Source organism: Leuresthes tenuis, unplaced genomic scaffold (genome assembly GCF_036924035.1).
Source record: "Leuresthes tenuis unplaced genomic scaffold, fLeuTen1.0.hap1 SCAF_7, whole genome shotgun sequence".
NCBI classification, from domain to species: Eukaryota; Metazoa; Chordata; class Actinopteri; order Atheriniformes; family Atherinopsidae; genus Leuresthes; species Leuresthes tenuis.
In genome coordinates, this window is record NW_027325361.1 from 9635106 (window position 1) to 9657247 (window position 22142).

At 40.2% G+C, this 22142-nt stretch overlaps 1 protein-coding gene across 1 annotated transcript; it reads right to left on the reverse strand.

Moving 5' to 3' along the window:
• Positions 1-80: 80 nt before the first annotated feature.
• LOC140311703 (nuclear receptor subfamily 2 group F member 6-like) lies at positions 81-9630 on the reverse strand. Its single transcript, XM_072389178.1, has 5 exons — positions 7828-9630; positions 6741-6835; positions 3029-3363; positions 2308-2554; positions 81-1933 (listed from the first exon to the last, which is right to left on the reverse strand). Exons 1-5 carry the CDS (start codon positions 8094-8096, stop codon positions 1659-1661), a joined length of 1221 nt encoding a protein of 406 aa, XP_072245279.1. The 5' UTR covers positions 8097-9630; the 3' UTR covers positions 81-1658.
• Positions 9631-22142: the final 12512 nt, after the last annotated feature.

Here is a 22142-nt window from a genome sequence, read left to right on the forward strand (position 1 = left end):
CAGAAAAACATTTTCAGTGACTAATAAATGAATAGCCTGAAAGCATGCAGCTTCTTGTGTTAGATACTCAAGTCACCCACTAAGAGAACAAATATACTTTTATTTCAGGTGAAGCAATAATAACGACACAACCAAACTATTATTTTTTTGGTAGTTTTTTTTTTTTTTTTTTTTTTTAGTTTTGTCATAGAAACATGATTTTTTTAAATGTGAAGCTACACAGTCAAATCACTAAAGTTTCAATTCCAACAAACAATCACAAAGTGATAAAGTTGTTTAACAGCAATGGGGATCGCGATTATCCTTGTTTCTTTATTTGAGAAATAATAACAGTAATAAAAAAACATCTTTCCCACCGTTCTTTCTTTTTTTTCAGTCAATGGACTTGGCAAGACACTTATTTTTAACTGATCTGTAGGTCAGCTCATGAACCTTTAAGTACCTTTGATCTCAGTACAAGAAACGCCTTTATCTTTACGTCTCAACATCAGAGTACCTTTGACAGTCACATGGTAATGATCTGAAAATGACTTTCCCCCATTAGGCTTTTCAAAGGGGATTCGAACTCCAAAAACAACCTCACAAAAGCAAAAGGAAACAGGAAACTGTCTGCAGGCAGATTCATCAAAAAAAGCAAGATTTACTTTCAAATTTAAAAGGATAACACATTTTGGCAAAGTCTGGTAGACAGCTGAACCCCTCGGCAGAAAGGTTCAGTTTGATTTCTGATAATGATGTCTTGTTTGATCCCTTTATGTTTAAGTTGAACACACGAGTAGTTCACTGTACAATCTCTGTCTGTGATACAGGAAACATGAGGTATTAATGTTAGACAGGGATGTGACTGTCTGAACAACCAGGGTGTGTTTGGGTACATTCACGTCACTGCTGCCTGGTGGCAACTTCTGCAACATCATGTAATAAACTGAAGAAGCAGGATAGTTTCAACATTTGGGAACGTAGGCTTATAGAGCTCCCCAAATGTTGAACTATACCTTTTGGTATATAATATACAAAACATTGTATATACATCAAAGAGTAAAACACACACATCATCATCCATGCAGTTTTTTGTGCTGTAAGAGGTGAGCTGCAGTCTTCACAAATACGTTTGGTAATAAAAGTCTGTTCTTTTTGCACATAACTGAGGTCCTGACACACAAAACATTACACAACTTACTGCACATCATGGTCCAGCTCAGATCGTGTAAAAGCTCTGCCTGTAAAAGTGTCCATGGCTGCTATGGCTTCATAATGACGACAACAAAGCAGGGAGAACACACACACACAGAGCCTGGGTTCAAATTGAGTCACATTTGGGGTCAAACAGGAGGAGGTAGTAGAGGCACATGACCTCATGTGAGAGTCTGCATTTCAATGAAAACCCTGCTCACACAGAGAAAGATAAAGAAAGATCAGACGGAGGTGAGAGCAAAACTGACAAGTGCTGCAAGCATGTGTATATATATATATATATATATATATATATATATATATATTCATGAAGACAATCGTACAGAGCTTCCCTGAAAGCAGCTTTGGTGTCATTTCAACCAAACTTTACATGACTTCCACTTCTTTTCTTTTATAAAATCTTTGTTAGCTCTGGTTCCTCAAATCTGATCTCAGTCTGTCTCTCTCTGGAGCCAGGCGAGGGCTTACTGTCCTGGAGCGTAAGGCCAGCTGATGGAGCTCCCCGATAGCTGCATGTCTCGTATCAGTGTTTCGATGGGCGTCTTGCCCACCAGTCTCATGAAGAAGAGCTGGGAGATGAGGTTGGCTGGCACTGCGCGCAGAGCAGGGAGGCGCAGCAGTAAGCGTCCAAAGCGCTGAGGCTGGTTGGGGTACTGCAACCTCTCGTACTCGGTCAGGGCGACTTGGGCCTTCTCCTGCAGGGACTCTACGTGGGCTGGGTCTGTCAGACCACATGCATCTGTAAGGCAAACAGAGGAGGGGTCATCAACTTATTGTTCTGTTTTTTGTGCTTTGCTCAACTTAAACTAATCTAAAGAAACCATCCGCTGGCTGTGATTTTGTATCTAATAGACACCAAGTGCTGATGATCTTCTCATGAATATCTTCTTCAGAGTTGCTTGAAACTGTTAATTTGAAGTAGATTCTCTGCTGTTTGTCACATCTGGTCACATCTGACATCAGCAGATTGCTGAAACTGAAAAATGTTTTGTTTCTTTGAAACTTGAATTCTCAAACTGACAGTTTTGTTTTAGGTTTCCTATGAACAGAAACCTGGAGCAGGGTCACATTAAAGACAGCTCCAGTTAATAATCAGTCATCTACCAAACCTACCGGGGGAAAAGAGTGCAATGGCTTTGAGGCAGCTGTACTCGGCTGAGTCCACCTGCAGCCTGTTCAGTTTGTCCACCTGGTCCTGGAAAACGCGGACCTGGTCCATGAAGGACACCACCCGCTCAGCAGACATGGGAGACGAGTGAAAGCCAGCCGCTGCCAGCAGAGGAGCCATGTGCAGAGGCAGAGCAGACTGAGCTGCATTCAGGATGAAGAGCTCACTCCAGCTAAGCCTCAGCAGCGCAACCTTTTAGGGTGGAAATGAGAAGAAGTTCACTTGGAGCAGTGAGTGTCTATAGGTGTCATTAATTACTTTTTTTTTTTTAACTTATACCCATAAGACGTGACATTTTACAGAAATTCAGCAGGTACAATAAGCTACAGCACAATCTAAAGCTTCTAAATGAAACTAATCTGTAATTATTATATTTTCCTTTGTGAGAAGGTAAAATCATATCTGTCTTTGCTTCCTTTTAGAGCTGTAAACTAAATGTATATTTACTTAAGAAATCAAAACAGGAGTCAAATAGAAAAAGGGAAGTATTAAAAAATCTTCTCTTTTCTCAGATCGAATGAAATGCTGTTGTGGTCTTTAGGCCATATTTAAATCTAAATCAGAAAAAGATATAAAGCTGAGATATCACATGTTGTATGAGATGAAATTAAAGCTTTAAGCTGTAGTTGAAGGAAAAACATCCTCACAAGAAATGTCTACACTGACCTGCTCTGAGACTGGGAGTTCTGGGAAGTATGGGATGTTTCTGGCCCACTCGATGGTGCTGAAGAGGAGACGAGCCGCCAGCTCGCAGATGCTGTCGATGCCCATGACGGAGGCTCCGCTCGCAGACGCCTGAATCTGCCCCTGGCTGTAGGGGGCACCGTAGCGGTTGCTGGGGTACGGCTCGGCCCGGAGAAGCTGGGAGATGAGCTCCGACACCGGCTGCCCATTGAAGTAGTCCGCCCCAATGTGACCTTGACCTGGAACTCCAACCCCTCCAGTCAGGGAGTTTGGACTGATACCTGAGTGAGCTGGAGGGATGCGACCGCGCTGGACAGCTGCAGGGAAACGCACAACAGAACCACTCAAATGTAGCGACTAAAACACAAGAAATCCACTGAAACCTCATACCTTATACCATATACTTCAAGTATTTAAACCCACAGAACAGTGCCATACATAGACACGTGCATGACTCATTGAAATAAGTCGTAGAAATTCTGGATCACTGACTGGTCATTTCAATACTAACTTTGTTAAAAAGTCAATTTCAGTCAAGTAAAAATCTCATCTACAGTGAAGTCACATCAGTTATCTGAGTAAAAGTGCTTATACTACACTGTAGAAGTATTCTGTTATTAGTCCATTTTCATACTATAATATCGATCATATCATTATGTTATTGAAACCACTCAGGCATATGTGTCAAAACAGTCTTTTAATGTCTGAAATGGTTAAGAACATGTCGGCTATTTTCTATAGGATGGCAGGTCATGATATTTTGTGTTATTAATCAATCAGCTGCTTACTCTGATAGTTTGGTTTGTAATGATTCTGAAAATAGTGATAAATGCCACCAAACGTATCTCTTCGTACAGCGATCAGGAACACGATGGGTTGTAAAATCCACGATCTGTCATAGCAAATATACATATGAGCTAAAAGGTGTCATTTTATACGTATGAGCATGACAGTGCAAATTTATTCTTCATTTTTATATTTTGTTTCTGTTTCTGTAACTTTTGTGCAAAATATATTAGGTGGGTATTGTTGATCATTTTGGGAATATAATTAAGTTTGATATTATTGTCAGAAAATAATTAAAAGTACTGAAACTTTGATTAGTTTGGTGATCATTTCAGCTATATTAGTTAATGAAAAAAGGTGATATTTCTTCCCAGATTTTTGCAAATGTAATATGTAAAAGAAATTTCACTAAAGCTAAGTCATGTATTGAAATAAAAAGAACAATATGGAGAGTTAAAGGTGACAAAAGAGCAAAGAGTGTTCAAACTCTAATTCAGTAAACACATATGAACTTAATGATATGGCCAGAAAACAGTTTAGATCTCAATCTATACCTAAATGGTCCATGATGAGGCTCCTTCCTTCAAAGCTGATCTATATAAGATGTGCTGCATGAGAAAGTTGGAACCTGATTGATAAACAAGATGATTTTCATTGCTGAGGGCTTCAATGGGTTCAAGCTGACAGAAAACCAAGAGGAGATGGAACAAAGTACCAACTGTGACTTAATTTAGTTTTTCTTTGGTTTAGTGAATTCATTGTTTTGACCTCTGTTTGACCGAAACTAGGGTAAAAATAAATATTATTATGTTTACAAAGCCAGTATATTCAGCTATCAAATAAAATGGCTTTGTGTCATAACTGTAATTTGTTAATTTTCTTTAAAAAAAGCGCAATAAATATCCTCCCAATGTAGTGGCTTCATGACTGCCAGTGACTGCAACTTTGGCTTCTTTAGAGTTAATCTGCTGTGACTTTCTTTGATTTCACACTTTCATTTGGGCTCATCTTATATGTGGTTGTTTCCCAGTTAATATGTTCTCTGCTTTAATCCTTGATGGTCTTACTAAGTACTTGTTGGGAGTATTTGGGTCAGATAACGTGCACATTGCGACCATTGTCAAGAGGAGCCTGTTTCTTTACTCGATATAGAACAAAGAAGGCGAGAGAAGAAATGTGTTTCAGTTTTATTTGGATGAAAGCAACTTGTGGTGATCCGTATGAAATGATTAACTTTGGGGATTTCCATCTTTACTTGAGGAGTAACTGTTGAGATAAACACAAACTATGAAAATTGGGCTTGGGGATAAAAGAGGAGGCTAAAACAAAGACCCCCTAAAGCGCCCATAATGATTTCTTTGACTCCTCCCCTTGACTTAGAAAAGATCAGCAATGACCTCCTCACGATATCTCTAATCCCTTTATTGGACATTAATTGAATATAGTATATTACTGATGAATATAGGGACAATACAGACCATAATATCTTAAAAACAGAGCTGTAAAATAAAGTCATTACTGCTACTGAATAACTGGTCCTGTAAGGAGAAAATAGAAAAGATTCTCTTCTTTCTACCAAAGTCAGGCTGCTTCAAGCAAAGCTTATAGCCCTGTAATCAAGCGCATCAGCAGCGAGACTTCTTCGTGAAATTAAAAATCTTATACCGCCAACACAAAGTGAATTCCCTTCTCAGGTTAAGCTGTCCTTCGTGTACCAAGCCTCTGTTTTGAATTACAGAACTGCTGCCAGGATCTCACTTAAAGCAGTCCGAGCGCCTGCTTCCCTGACTGGGTTAAAGGTGAAACAGACATTTCCAGGTAATGTGGAAACAGTGTAACCTGCGTCACGACCTCGGTCAGCAGGTTTCATTAATAACCAGGCCCAACGTAGCCACTGGCGTGCTGCCATCTCAGTGTACACTATGTATGGCTGAGCGCCTGATATCTAACTGACTCGAGCTGAAATATATGTGGGCTTGAATTACACTAGAACAGCTGAGTTTTTGCCTTCTTGTGACTTTAATATGAGACCAGCTTAAAATGCTGATATTAAAGGTAAAAATCCACAGTGGAAATCCCATTCTGAGACTAAAAACACAACTGCGATTAAACTGTCGTACAGTATGCTGTAATCAGTGGTAACTCTAGAGACAATGACATGCAGTGTTTTGCAGAACATGAGGTGGAGTGGAATCATTTACATGCTAGTTTTACCTGTTATGAAGCCTGCACGTGGTTGCCTCCAGTTGCCCTGCAGCTATTATCTGTGGCTGCAGGGCGTCGAGCAGCAGAGTGAAAACATGCTCTGGTTGACAGTATAAACAATGGACTTGGATTGCTGGTAAATGTCAGGTGTTGTGTCTCCTGCTGTAGGAGGGATCTCTGCGAATTACCAATTTCTGATATTTATTTCTTCTCTTACTTAAACTTGATTGCTTTAGAGGGGGAGTGCAACAATGTGTAAACTCAGCATTCATAACTTTATAGCCTGATATGAGAAACGTGTCAGTTCACATTTGCTGAGGTGGTTTCTTAAAAGCATTTCTGACCACCTCATTATTATAAGTGAAATATCTCCGCTAAGGGATGCATCTGCCTGATCTGCTGCAAAAGGATTGACTGTGCTCACCATCCTGCCTCCAACTGTGCCTGTCTGCTCTTTGGTGTTTGCCTGGCGGATTTATTAGAGCCTTCATATTGAAACCATGAGAACGAAGGCAGTAAAGTGACCCAAAGTGCTAAACCTAAAACCAAACCTTTGAAGGTGTCGTAGCTGGAAAATTAGGATAAATAAAAGCTTTTATACCACATATGTAATTTTACACAGTCGCTGGACCTTTCAAAGGGAACTTATTGTGATTCTTTTATCAAAAAGACCTTTAACCTGCTGTATACAAAGCTTTGATACCTTCTTTGCGCATCCCAACACGGAAACACTTCTTCAGACGGCAGTATTGGCACTGGTTGCGGTGATGCTGGTCGATTTGGCATTCTCGGTTCGATCTACAGAAAGGAAACAACATTTCAAGCCAAATATATTTCATGACAATTTTCAGGACCTTGCTCGTCGAGGTTTGAATATCCCCAGTGAGAAAGTTTGCATTTACATGTCTGCCACCCTCTCTCTCCCCGCTTTTTCTCTTCCCTGTGATGAGTGAACTGAGTGGCTGAAAAGCTATTGAGACTGTGACCTTTGTAAATCATCTGTGTTACACACCCTTGTGTTGCTTTTTACAGCAGGCTGAGTTCTGCCAACATTTTAAAGGAGAGCCCTTTTTGGCCTCGGACGTGAAAAACAGACAAAAAAATACACCTTCTATTCAGAGTTAACGCATCAATATGTGGAAGAAACAATTATATCCAGTAGCCGAGCGAGGAGTTAGTGACAGCAGAGAGCTGAGCTACAACATTATGTTCCTGCTGTGAAGAATAATGGGAATGTTGACCTTCTGAAGCAATCCATCCTCACATGACAAACCTTCAGGGCTTCATTTCTGCTCTTTTTTTTTTCTTCTTCTTCTTTTTCTGAGGGCTGTTTGTTGAAGGCTGCTCCTTCAGTGATAAATGGCCTTATCTGCTCTCTTCGTTATGAATGTGAATGTTTTTAACAGCTCGTAAAAAAGCTTGCTTTTGCCTTTATTGTTGAACGTACATCAGCAGTATAGAAACATTTAGAAATGCTACAAAAACACTGAAGTTGTGTCGATATAAAGGGCAGTTTTAGGTGTCAGATGGTGCAAAAGTTGAACTATTATTCATGAACATTATGTTCTAAGTAACTATGTGTTTATGCCTTTATAAAGAGTCATACCTGCCAATAAACGCATTAAAAGGCCCTCAAAACTGATTTTAATGTGTTTGTCATGTGTCAAGAAAAGTATAATAAAGTCATATAAAAATATTCAACAAAAAAGTGAGAAAACCATGTAATGTATGTTCTGCATAATTTAACATTTGGATGTACATTGAGACAATAATTTCCCAGCAGCCCCTACCTGCAGGAGTAGCTCAGGTTTCTCCTGATGCTCCTCTTGAAGAAGCTCTTGCAGCCCTCACAGGTGAACACACCGTAGTGCTTGCCACTGGACTTGTCTCCGCACACCACACAGTCCACCACGCAGGTCTTGTCATCATCCCCAACGTCCACGTCGCTGCTCCCGGCCTGGGGCGACCTGTCCTCTTCTTCCCTTCTCAGGTAAACCTTATCCCCGAGTCCATTAGTTTCCCCGTTAGAGTTGCCCCATCCCCCGCTCACCATGGCCATATTCTCTGAGAAACACAGCCCCGTGAGTGGAACATACACAGACCCGCCCTGTCCCACCGGCTTCTCAGTCCCCTCAAAGTCTAAAGAACTGATTCCAGACTCAAAGACTTGGATGTCAGGTTTGAATTCAAGGCAGCTTTTGTCCAAAATAGATCTAAAAGTAGATGGAAAATGTGTCCGTGTTGACCTTTCTCCCCTTCGCCGTCTGGCTAAGCTGACCCGGAGGTCCTTCCACTGCTGTTTTCTCCCTCTTCTTTAATCCCACCACTCTCTCTGTTCTTGTTTCCCCCTCAGTTTTCCGCCCTGACCTCTGATCAATGACTCCAAAGCTCTGAGAAAACTTCAGACGCACTTTGAGTGGTTCAGAGTTCAGACAGGAGAAAAGGGCGCAGCCCTGCTCTTTTCACAGGAAACAATAAATTACACTTTGACTCCGTCTCTCTTTTTCCCTCCCTCTCACTTTCCTTCTCCGTCTTCGCCTATGAAGGGAAAAAAAAGAGTCACCTATACCTCAGCAAGTTGAAGAGGGACAAAATAAAGTCTCTCTTGAGATGAAAAAGACACTTCCCCTCACTTTGAGTGCACAACTTTCTCCCAGTAGGCAGACAAGAGGAAAATAAAACCGCTCTCCTTCAGGCAGGGTTAAACTGCCCTGCCCTTGCTCCAACATATAAACTAGTCCAACCAGTTCTTGCCGTGCTGATGTGCTATCTGCTGATCTGAGGCAGTTCTAGTCCAGACTCACTCTTGACTTGTCGAGGCTTTTAGAAATGCAGAGATGATGGCGATGAAATGAAAAAAAAAAAAGATCATATATTGCCCAGGAAATGCTGATTCCCATGTGCTAAAAGAAGTAGGTAGTTTGGGCTATTTGCTTCTTCTATTGGTGTTGTTAGACGAGATGACCACTGCAATGTTGTCTCTTCTAGCTCAGAAACACTTTTGCACTTTCTCAGATGATCAAAACAAAGCTATTTTTTCACTCTTAGAATATATGACTCAAAGGTTTCTGCAGCAGCAAAGTTCCCCAAAGAAGTCGTGCTCTGCCCTCTGTGATGAAAATCAGTTTTTTTTTCGTGCTCCCTCCAAGTCTTTTAAAGCCGGTGGGGTCAGAGGATCAAATGTCACAGAAAAAAAACAAGCCAACACAAAAGCAGAGTTGAGAAATCTCTTTCGTCACAGTTGCCTCTCCTCTTCCAAAGCTTCACAAAGTCGTGTCTCTCTTTTCCATTTCTTGATTTGTCAGTGCTTTACCATCCCGCTGTTACGACCAGAGGCCAGAGCCTCTCTGCATTCCCTGTCAGTAAGTCAGGGTGTACTGTTGCACTCTTTACTATTCTGCTCGTCCTTCGTTCGCCTTTCTTTCAGCCGGCCTGGGCAGGAATAAATTAGGCAAACAAGCACCGGAAAAACACAGTCACAGAGCCTTTAGTGAAAGCCAGACGCTGTAGCGGAGCATAGCTCAGAGATAGCCTCCTCTTTCTCTGCTTCGCTCCCTCCTTTAGGGAGAGTGAGCGTGTGTCTGTGTGCTGAGGGATTTGACACTGCTATTCAAGCCCTGCTGTTGCCATGGCGCTGGATGCCTTATAAGGCCAGTGGAGTCAGAGAGCACAGAGTAGGCTGCAGCCACACACAAACACACACACACACACCCACACATGCACACAGAAAGAATGCCGGGCTGCCTGACTGGCTGCCTGTTTCCCCCCTCTGACCCCGGGCCAGCCTGGGAGCACGGGGGAGTTAACCTCAACACTGCCATAAGACAAAGAGGAAAGGGCGGGGGGGCTGAGCGCATGGCACTCACACTCATCTCCTCTACTCTGCTCTAATCCCAAAGACCTCCTCCGACTCTGTTGACCCAATAATAACAGAGAGCGCCTGTTGTTGTTGAGCAACTTGTCAAAAGGTTATATGATAGGCTGCTGGCTCCTTTTCACACCTGCCGCGCACACTCACAGGTCTGTGTGAAGGGTGCCGCAGATCAAATGGCACTAGATGTGTTTTTATACACACATTTGAGATGGTGGGGGCTTAGTATTGCTTTGTCCATAAAGTTAATTCTGTTCATTCATAACTTACACTCACTCCCAACAGTTTTGTACCTGTATGCACACGCAGAGTATTTTGACCAATAATTTATGTGGTGAGGTATAAAGCAAAAAGTATTTGATTTTCATGGGAATTTGACTCCTACTTTCTCTCTTATGGAGCATGAGTCGCACAAGCAAAACCTTTTAGTTTTTTAGAGACTATGGATGGATACTCTCTCAAAGTTTTCGGGCAAAGATCCGGTGTCAGTCCCACCTCATTGAATGGTGACACTTTGTGAAGATCATGGAGGATTTTTAAAGGCTTTGATTTATGCAAGGCCATGAGCTTCAAATAGTGAGAAGAAACTCGAACTGCAGTGTCAAACGCAAAAGCAATGATAAAAGGAACGTTTCACACAGAAGACAAGCCCATAGAGTCCAGCAACTTAATCCACTCACACACCTCCAGCCCCTAAATGCAGACCTGTTTGCTGGATGATGGGGCACATCGTCATACACTACCATTTAGGTCACTTGTTTGCTGCCAGAAAATGTCATTTAAATTTAATCCGGCAACTAAAGCCTTTTCAGACATGCATTGCTTTTCATTAATCGGATGGCAACTTAACATGTCAGCATCGTGGGCCTGGCAACATATAGTATCACTTTCAACACAGCACAAGTGTAAATTCCTGCAGTCACATGAAGGGACAGGCATGTACTGTAGTGCTGGTTCATTTTGGCTTCTGATCAGTTATTTAAAGGAATCCCACACATCGCTTTATCAAACAAATTAGTAAAAGCTTTGTCCAAACTGTCCTCCTCTTTGTTTTAACCTGTGTTGATTAGTTGCAGCATCAATTAGCTTGTTTTTCTAAGAGTCCCTGCCAAAAGAGTAAAACACTGTTTTATTTAACACAATGTATGGTACGAGTCAACATGGCATGACTTTAAAAGAAAAGTGTGACAAATGTCTGAATGACAGAATGCCATTGTTTTAATAGATTAATGAGGCTATTATAAAACAGCCAATTATAAAAGCCCCCATCTCTCATCTAATTTATGACCTCAGTAGACACGTTTCAAATGTGTAAATGGTCTCAGTTACTCATTTACGTGTCTGCTCTAATACATTATGCTCTTCAATTAAGACAATAAAGCCGGGTGTGCTTTGGGGAGGAGTTACTTTGTTGGCTGACATGTTGCTACATAATGGCATGCAGATACTCAAATAGTTAAGTCTTCAAAGCACAAGTTAACAAACCAAAAAGTGATATCAGTGGAGCTTTGTCCATCTTTTATGCACAGTTTATGGCTTTAAATGACTTGTTAAAGGTAATTTTTCACTTATAAATCAAGAAAAGTTATGGCATAACTTTCTTGCTACAAGTAAACAAAATGGGAAAATGAATCGATGTTAAGCATTTATTTTCTATGTTCATATAAATGTGGGATTTCTTTCAAACTGCAGATTAGAAACATTCATAAACTTTCTATTTGAACACAGTTGCAGCTCCACATAAATCATTGTGGCTGTGCAAAATTGGAGGACTGTCCCTTTAATGTAAAGAGCAAGGGCACTGTAACATGCACATACTGCCTCTGCCTCACACGTCTAACTGTAATTTCCTGCATTATTCATCTATCCATCCATCGTCTTGGCAGTCAGCAGAGCTCCTGTGAAATTCCTGGCCTGGTTTCTCTGCCATACCAACAGCTTTGTCATGTGAAGGTCTCCATGAAAGAGGAGGACAAAATAAACAATCAGAGCCTCCAACCAAGGTTTCCAATAACAGCCTCCAAATGCAGGAAAAAAAAGCCCACAGAGTGAAGTATTCGCCGCTGTTTCCAAGCATGCCTGGTTTAAAGAGCTTCTATGCACCAGAAAGTGTTTGCTCATCACATGGTTTTACAGGAATTCCGTCCTGAATGGACGAAACATGCTGCCCCTGTGGTCTTCAAAAGAACTTGTTTTCTCCCAGAGGATGTACAAAATACAAAGGGCCAAAGAGTTAGAAGCTGATTAAAAGGCTGGCAGGAAAGGAGAGGATTTCATGTTTTTTTTTGTCAGAGAGGTTTTGTAACGTAAGCATTTGGTAACTTTAACCCATATCCGTCACAGCGGGACTCTTTGTGCATGGGTAGGTCTTTTGTTTGGTTAAGAGGTTATCAGGGACCACGGTAAGCTGTTGTAAGTTGAATTAGTGCTCTCCTTTAAGCTTCATTGTGTGTGTGTGTGGGTGCGTGTGTGTGCGTTACCAGAGGTCTGACCTTTGTGTCTCTCTTATTATATAGATCAGGTTGTGGATCACACTTAAAGGGCACTATGTGGGTATGTTAGGTCTAAAGGTCTTCATGAATCTATACTCAACACCTTCCATTTACAACTGAACACTACAGGGAAAACTTATAAAAAATGATAAAGACAATGACTTCAAAGACAATGCGAGGGAAGAGGAGGAGGAGTTCTGTAATGTGTAGTTTTTGGTCCATAATCTGCTTTGTGTATTCTGGCAGATGTTACAGCTTCTTACTTCCACGTCATCTCACAAAGTTTTTCTTTTAAGGAGACAAAATAATGAAAATCATGTCAAGTTTAATTAGAATATCTATATATTCTAAACTGAAGGTTTTGCCCCCATTGTTGCAGTTTATTTGTGCTGCCCTCTACATTTTAGGACCTTAACCCACTATAACCTGAGGTTCACTATAAAAAAGCCTCTAAAACCTCATTACTGCTTCAAAACGGCAAAAACCTGACTAGAGCATTCAGTGTCCACAAAAACCTCTATTTCTCAGTCTTTAGAAAAAGAATAGAAACATGAATTTGAATCCACCTGAGAACTTGAAGTTATTGCCTCTTTCTATATAGTCAGCAACGTTTTTATTCAATCAGTCATCTGTTGCCTTGAACATGGTGACACACAAACTGTTAATCACATCAGACCTGACAGGACAAAGCATGTAAACCTCTGAATGGGTTAAGTATCATATCCTTTTTTAAAACTCACTCTCACTCACTTTGGTTAATGAGTTGAAAGAACTCTATCAAACCGTACGAGTAGGACTAACTTCTGAAAATGTCTGAAAACTTAAGAATAATGAAATGTCCTTCACTGTTTTTAAAGGGAAATCTCATCAAAGAAACATGTGCATTTTACACAGACTGTAGTGGTGATGGTATTACCCTGGCAGCATGATAGCAATAAGATCAGCTATATTGAGATGTAAAATGTGCTTGGTGACATTTTTATTTCCCTTCATTGCTCACTTGTAATAAAAACCTCCTTGTGACTAAATTGAAGTTGTAAAAGTGGTGGATTGTATAATTAGATCCGATGGAAAACTTTGCTGCAGTGACCGATAGTTGGATTTATTTGATAAACATTAAAAGTGACTGATGCATAAAAAAGACGTGCTGATCAGTTAGAATTCATCTAAGCGATATCACAGTAGTGTGAGCAGCTTGCTGTTTAACTCTAGATATTTCAGTGCTCGTTTGATTTGAACCCAAATGGCAACAAATAAGCATAGATTTTTGGTCAGGTTTAAGTGCAAACAAGACTATCCTGCTGCATGTAATGCTTCAAACAAACACTACTTTGTCCTATAAAAGGTGTAAATTCAGAGGACGGTTTGGGTGAAGTGTAAACCCGATCACTGACTTTCTATTGTCATGTATTTTTGTGTCCTGGCTTGTTTGCAGGTTCTGAGGTTAAAGTGCATGAGCCCCTTTGAGTAAGTACAGAACATGTGCGCCTTACATATCTCTAAGTCTGTGTGTGTGTTTGCTCTTTGAACTGCAGGTCAGGAATGCAGCTGCTCTCGGTGTGAAGTCGACTGTGGTGGAGTCTGTGCATTCTCCACACAGTCAGGAGTCCAGAGCTGTCAGAGTGAAGCAGGCTAGCCTTTACTAAACTCACCTGAACACACGTGAATGTAATGTCTCCTTAGGTTTGTAATATTTTGGTTTCCACTGATTGCTGTGCTTCATTGAAGCTGCAGTGCATGAAGCTTCTACTGGCCATTCAACATGGCTGCGCAATTACAGAAAATATTTGTGAGACTGTGTCATTACGCCAAAAGTGTATATCTTTCTGAAACTAGCTGCAAAGACCATACAGAAATGTGATGTATGTACCATATATCTATGTTCTGCCATCTACAGTCACCTCCTAAATGTGCCCAAAATGCCTTACATCTCATGTTTACACACTACAAATGCAGAAGTATCCAGATAAGAACATATACTGAGAGACGCCCCAGTTAAACACAGGTAGGATGACCGGGAAGACGGTCATGTTGAAGTGAACTGCTGTGTCCCATAGTCCCACAGTGTCCCTTTGTGGGTGTGGGAAATGTCCTCTTCTGAAGTGTGGCTGAGAATACTGATCAATTTGACAATATTGAGTCTGGTTTTGCCCCAAACGGCTTAGATAACAAAACTTTGTTCGCGACACATATACCCAGCGCACATACACAGCATTCCTGGGCTCTTGTCCAAATCAGTCCCTTTTTGTCACTTCCAGCTCTAAAGACCTAAGATGGCTAAATGCCGAACTTGAGGCTTCAAAACAGCAGTGTAACAAGTTAACTAAGTCCATCATTCTTATACAGTCTATGATGCTTATACAGTCTATGGTACTCATATTTTGGCTCAGACCTGGGACTGTAGTTTGACTAAAGGATTGTCTCTCTCTTTATAAAAATAACTTGAACTGCTGTCAGATGCCTTTTCTGGCAGACACCAACAAGCTAAGCATTTTTGTCCTCACTTAGAGCTTGTTATAGAGTCTCCTCGTGATAGGATATGGCTGCTGATATTAGCAATATCATTTTCTTACCTAGCACTAATCTATGTGACATGCTGGCAGTTCATTGCTTTAGGTCCTTGTTAATTGTCTTTATATGTATTAGGAGCAAAATGTTGAGCACAAATGAGTGACAGTATACACCCTCGACTGGGTGGCGTAACAGAAGAGGCTTTTGTCAGTCTATCAGAAGATCTCACATTATATTTAAAATACTCCCAAATGATTCATGCTTTGGGGTTCAAATTGAATTGTTGCTTATGCTCCCCTTACTCTAAAGAACCCAACGAGGAGAATCTCCACAGCCAGCAGCGTTTCATGCTTATCTTGTGCACAGACTAGGTTTTATTTTCAGTTTGGGAAGCTTTTGATGAAGTTCAGTAATAGTTCTTCATGTTTTAGTTCTTAGTCTGGTAATGTGTTATAAGAATGAGTTGAAGACCAAAGGAATTCGAAAATTGGGGTTAAACTTTAACTCTGAGGAATTACTCTGGGTGAACAACCAAGAGCACATGACTTTATGCTCCTTCCTCATTAGCCTGACTGCCCTTTGGCCCAGAGGCCAGAAGAAAAATCATCTCTCTTCTCTCCCCCTCACAACGCTCTGCCCTCCCCAGGCCTTTGACCTCTAGCGAATGACAGAGCAATCTAGAATAAACAAGGCAGTGGAACTAGCAAAGAAAAAACATCTGCTAGGGTGACTCCACAGCAACACCCGGTGTCCAATCAATATTTGCCGTGCTACCCTCCCAGGAGGTGGTGGGAAACTTCCCATTTGGTGTGTTTTGTTGTCATTCAAATCAGATATTTTCTGTTCACTGTTTGCTGAACAGTCAATTGAGCTGTTTACAGTAGCAGCAGTCGAGCTTCCTCCCCCCGTGTCTCTGTGGTACAGATGAGACAATAATGAGAAAATAAGCCTTGGCTTTGCTCTGACGAAAACACTTAAACTGTAATATTCCACTACAGTAGCATCTTTAAAACTTGGCCAGTTTTCCATGACGTGTTATATGCTGTCTTTCTCGCTCATCTGTTAACCCACGCCGATGCTGACTCAGAAGACAGACATGAGATCAGCAAAAAATAGGGCATAAGGGAAAATCTCTGTTGTGGGAAAATCTCTTTGTCAAACTAGCTTTCACCATGATATAAATTCAGTACAAGCATTTCACCATCATATTGCAGAATTCTTTATGTAAATTAAATCTGTTATTTATGTTGGTGTAAATATAATGATGGCGAAAGTCATTTTTACCAGTGAACTACACAACTTGAATTTCAAATGTATACATTACTGGCTGACATTTTTGTTTCTGTATCATTAAAAAAAAACCACAAAACCTAACTTTAACTTTTGTGTGTCTGGCAAATCTTATGGCTCTCTGGTCATTTCCTGCTATTTTGTCGCCATAGAGACTTGAATCACGGGAAAAAGATATGTTGCTGGACGTGGCTCAGGTGGCTTAGTTTTCAGGTTTCAGGTTGGATCCCCAGCCTCACTGAATGGAGGTGCAGCCTCAGAAACACAAATGGTATCAATCCTTTTATCTAATACAAAACAAAACAAGGAAGTAAAAAAGAAAGCTTTGATATTTTCTAATGTTTACACAAAGTGAAGACTAACAGGAAACAACCTGGAAATCAGTTCCCTTTCAGATCCCATCAAAAGACACAATGACTTAGGTAGTTGCAGTAAATCTTTAGCATAATATTTTTAGATAAAGTTCCAGTGAATACTGAAGTTGACACTTTTGTCTCTTTCAACTCCTGAGGCAAACATGTGTCTCATGGCTGACCCCTGAGCAACATATGAGTAGACTGAATACTCTGCTGCAGTATTTCTAACGGCATCAGCACAATCTGACTAAAATTTCAGAAACGGAAGTATAAATAGTCAGAAATTCACAGGATTCAAGCAGTGTAAAACATTCTTAGTTTGACAACATTAGTCCATTACTTTCCAATTAGAGAGTGTACACAACAAACAGTTTCTTATCTTTTATGGAGTCTATTCACTAGAGGCAATATATGCCGCATGTTTACTACTTTCTATACATGTTTCTTCCCTTATGCAAGTGTCCATTAACCAAATTGCTTCCAAGCTTTTAATCTTTAAAAAGGGATGAATGGTAAATGCACTGCTTGCTTACCATTTGAAGGTTTGTTTGCAGTCAACGAGCAGATGATTTGTTGACAACCCGTACAGCTACTAGCTAATGTGAAGTAGCTCAGACCTGTAGTCTGTGGTCAAAACAGTCATTCTGAAAATAGATCATACGCTTGAATGTTGCTGTAGAATTATAAAACCATATGAATTGCTTGGCGTTGCTTCAGGCACTTGTGTCACATTCCAGAAAGCTATTTGAATAATAGACTGATATTAAGATAATATAACAATAGCTTATCTTTCAGCTGCTACAAATATTGTAATGGAATTAATGAAGCATATTTGGCTGCAGGATTTATCGGTCCCATGCATTTCTTCAGAGAGAGTTTGTGTGTAATTTGGGTTCTCTGAGTATGAGCCTTGACCGGTTTGGGGCTAATAAATGTCAAATAACACTTACTTTTACTGAAATGACTGCAACGCTTTCTGCAACACAGACATTGGAGTTTATAAAAGGTAGCAGAATTAATTAATTCCTACATAGACAGAATACTGATGATTGGTTCTCCATTATGAGCAAGAAAATTTAATTATGGTTTCTGACATTTTTTGTACACAGAAGCATTTTCTTTATGCATCCTACACAATGAACACAAGACCTTTTTCTAATGTCATAAATATGAGAAAGCATACCTTTTGTGTCTTTTTCTTCTATATATACTGAAGTGAACTAAATGACTGTTGATTAGTTTGGATTTCTACCATTTTATTCATAATGAGCATGGAAGTAAAAAGGAAGCTAATTTTGCCTTGGCATAAGTATAATTATGGGACTAGATTGGTCAAAGTGGACTTTAATACCATTCAAGAATGAACAAAAATTATATTCACTGTTATATTATATAAATACATGTATTTACATGTGTTTGAAAATGATTAAAGCCCATTAAGTAATTTTCAGACATGTTAAACTGGAATTGTTGCCATAAGAGTCTGCATTAAAGAGTCAAATGAAAAACACCACAACTTTCTTCTTTACCTGTGTTACTTGTGTTGTTACAGTTTAAAAGAGTTAGCGCACAGATGTAGTACAGTTACTTTAGCAGTTTCTCTGGTTTCTGCTGTCATGGACAGAAACGATCTTTGCTGCGACCACGGCACATTTAATCTATCATTGTTTACTATCACTGAAAGTTAAACAGTATCGGGCCTCCTGACCTGGCTGACACTTAAATGCCAAACTGAGCTTTGAATATTCAAGTCCAGATGTGATTTATTGCATCACCATGACATCAATCAAAAGATTTGTGGTCTACATTTTATCATTGCTTTGATGCGTATGTAAGGCCCCAGGGGTCAGTGCTGCTTTTAGGCCTTGTTATAATGTCATAATGGAATACCATGAACAATACATCAAAATAATTACATCTGTGACCTTCTCTGCTTTCAGTTATTCAGCGTAACATATGAAATCTCAGGAAATCTTCGGATCGCTACCTGATTTTGAAATAAAAGTAATGGCTTGAACTGTAGCAGTGCAAACAAAAGGAGTTTGTAATGATTGATGATGTGTCCCAGCGCATAATTCTTAAAAAAAATCATTACGCTAAATGTTTTGCCCCGAGTGTACAATGATAACCGTTGACAGGTTGTTGATATTTACCAGCAGATAGGCCATTTGAAAGAGGAACCTCTTGTCGTTAAATCATTATAAATGTCTGACATTTTCCAGTAGGACTCTGATGTAACACCCTTGGCAGCCACAACTATTTCATTATGTTCCTAATCACCAACTTCAGTCTCTTGTAAATCTGCATCCAATCTGTTGCTCCCCGTTTGTGCCCTCCAGACATTGCTTGTGGGTCACCTAAGGTCCTTAGGAAGATAGAAAATTAACCTAATCAGCTCAGGGAAGACTACTCAAATGCTTAAACAGAATTAAGTGGGGCCAATCCTCCTGCTGTCTTTCCCATCTGAACACTTCACTGCTGTAATCTACTGCTGTCAAGATGAGGTGAGTGACCTCATTAGATCTTTTGCGTTGCAGGTTGTTGTGATCTCTGGTATGTTTATCTTACTGACAAAAACCATCACAGGAAAGCTCTGTGCTTCAGTGAGGTTTTAATTCAGATTAAAACACAAGCACTATCCACATTATTTTTGAAAATTATATTGTTTTTTATATGAAAGAGACTTGAAATGTAGTATTTGATTAATTTTATGTGTCATGGTGTCAGTTATATTGTTATTTCCTTATAACTGTACATATTTAATGCAAAGCTATGTGATAAAGACTACACTGCAGTGTCCTACAGTAAAGGCGTTGTGCCTGATTTTTATGGTTTGTGCTCCGACTTTGAACTGCAATAACTCTGTCGAAGGATTTTGTTGCATGTTATTTCCCACCTCTCTCTATCCTCATTCATCTGTCCTCTATCCTCTATCTGATTATTCACAAAGTCAGAAACTGTCGAAAGAACTGTTAGTAGTTAAAAGAAAATATTGATTGAAAAGGATTTGAATGCCAAGAGGAATGCATGCGAGGTTAACTAGTGACTCCATATTGACCTCAGGTGTGACGATGATCATGCAAGGTCTTTTGGTGTTGACCCTGCGATGGACTGGAGACCCTTTCAGGACATATCCTGCTCCTCACCCAGAATCAGTTGAGATACCTTCCAGCCCCGCAAACAGGATGAAGCAGCGTAAAAGGGTCATTTGTATTCTAAGTTGTTACTAGAAGTGAGTGTGAGCGTGCATGTTGTCTTGTTTGTCACTGTGTGGCCCTGTGATAGGCTGACAATCAGTTCAGGGTGTAGGCAGCTGGGATAGGCTTCCGCCCCCCCGGTGAGTCTGAATTGGATTAAGTGAATATGGAAAATGGATGGATTAATAGATTTGCACCCCAAATGGCCTTTTGAGACTTTGATAAAGACTGCTTTTTACAACAGGTAAACTTGGCTGTTGTGAAGGTTATTGTTGCCTTTTGACAATAACATACTGGTGAAAAGTTAAAAGTAATCAAAGTGAAAGATTTAGATGCTTGAAATGTTTTATTGTTTTTTCAGTTTTTTTTGTTTTTGACTTTCATTCCCTCTTGACTTCCTGCCGAGATTTTCAATTCAGATCATGAGTAAATTCGTCAGAGCAACACACCGGAGATAATTAGTGAATGTGTCAGTTAATCTTTCAGTGCATTTACCTGAAAGCTTGACTGCGTGATCTGTAGTGCTACTGCCTCCAACTTTACTCTATTGACCTGTATGTGTCACAATCTTCTGTTTTGGAAGACTTCTGTGCAGACTGACAGACTGGAAGCATGGAGGTGAGGAAAACTTTGATCCAATTAAAAGTGCTGCCATAGTAGAAAGCCGGTAGAGTAAAAATCCAAAATACAGAACTGAGCGCTACAGGCACATAACTAAATTTGTCACGAGCCACAGAGACGTACAGCGGAAACTAATCATGACTAAAGTGATGCAGGTATGGCAATCGATAAACTTTTACATGGTGTTAAAGCGTATGTGAAGCTAAAGTTAACAGAACACACAAGAGAGCAAGTACTACAAAATCAAACAGAAAGTATGGTTAACTAATATAAAGAAAGCAAATTTATCACAAAAGATAAACTAGAATACAGAAAGTGCACACTTTGTGATGTCGTGGAAACTTTCAAATACACATGATTTTAATGTGAACACACTTAGATCTGTTTTAAACGTTCCTAGCAACAGCTGTTATAGAAAAGTGTTCATGAAAATATTCATGTACATAATTCATATATTGTCTTTAATGAAATTAAATGAAGTTAGTTAGTGCATTACAACACTGTAACCAGAAGGGTACACTCAAAATGCAGTCAAATGCTGGGAGGTAGTCTACAAGCAGTTAGAGACACACTTTATATTCTTGTCAGGATTTATATTAGCCTGTATCTTCTTAGTCATAACTAAGAAGAATCTACTCTTTCATCTATCTATTAGTCATGCTTTCTTTATCCTTCCGATGGTCTCTGAGGGCCTGGAGTATGCTGGGCTAGAAGCAAGTAACATGCTGGACAGATTTCTATCTAATCTTAATGGGGAACAACAGTAATTAGTATAAGAAATTATTAAATTCCGTTGTCCGTTGTTGAGATTAAAGAACAAAAATAGATTTTCTTTTTTTTACATTCATCTAGCCGATGAATTTTGGGCACAACCTTCTCCATCGACTGATATGCATGCATGCAATCATGTAATAAGCATGAAAATCACCTCACAAGGACTTACATGCAAAAATGCTTTACTCTTTATCCTCTGCTGTCTGTGGTGAGGTGGCCTGTTGGCCTGGGCTGTTTGCTGTCATTATCTGAGTGGGCGAGAGCACAAAGCGGACATGGTTGGGCATTTGACTGAGGTCAAAGCTCTTTCGTGCCTCTAAAAGCTACTAGCGTCTCCTCCAGTTTCCTGACCCCTCCTTTGGCCGACTGTCGTCAGAAAGCTGAGAGAGGTGTCAGGTCAGGCAGCGTCCCACAGCACGGAGCAGAGAATAGAGGGATAAAGACAGGAGGAGGGGATGAGAAGGGATACAGAGTGGTTGTGACAGGTGAGCTGATGGCTTTGAGAGAGAAAGGTTGGAGCCTGTGATCTCTTTATACAGCTTACAGAGGGACAACTTATTAAAATAAGGGGATGGATGCAGAGAGTAAATGAGTTGACCTAAAACCCATAGGTCATCCCCCTCCTTCTCAGTGTGTGTGTGTGTGCTTATATCCACCCCCACAATGATTGACAGCGGCTGCCGTTGTCTAATAATGGTGCGGGTATTTTTCCCAGGCACTATAAAACTCCACCATCCACAGACTCCTGCAGTGGCCATTTCATGTGGGGGTGGACGTGAGTCTAGAAATATGGAGCCAACATAAAAGATGAGATTGTTAGAGGCTCTGGAAGCATTCATATTTCATGTGCTGTTTGACTTTTTTATTCACCCTCTTTTGTCCAGTGCACTTTTAAAAAACTATTTCAATGCATGCTTCGGGAACATACATTTGCACTACAGCTATATCATGAGCAGGATTAGATTACATCGTTTTTACTTTGACGTGCAACAA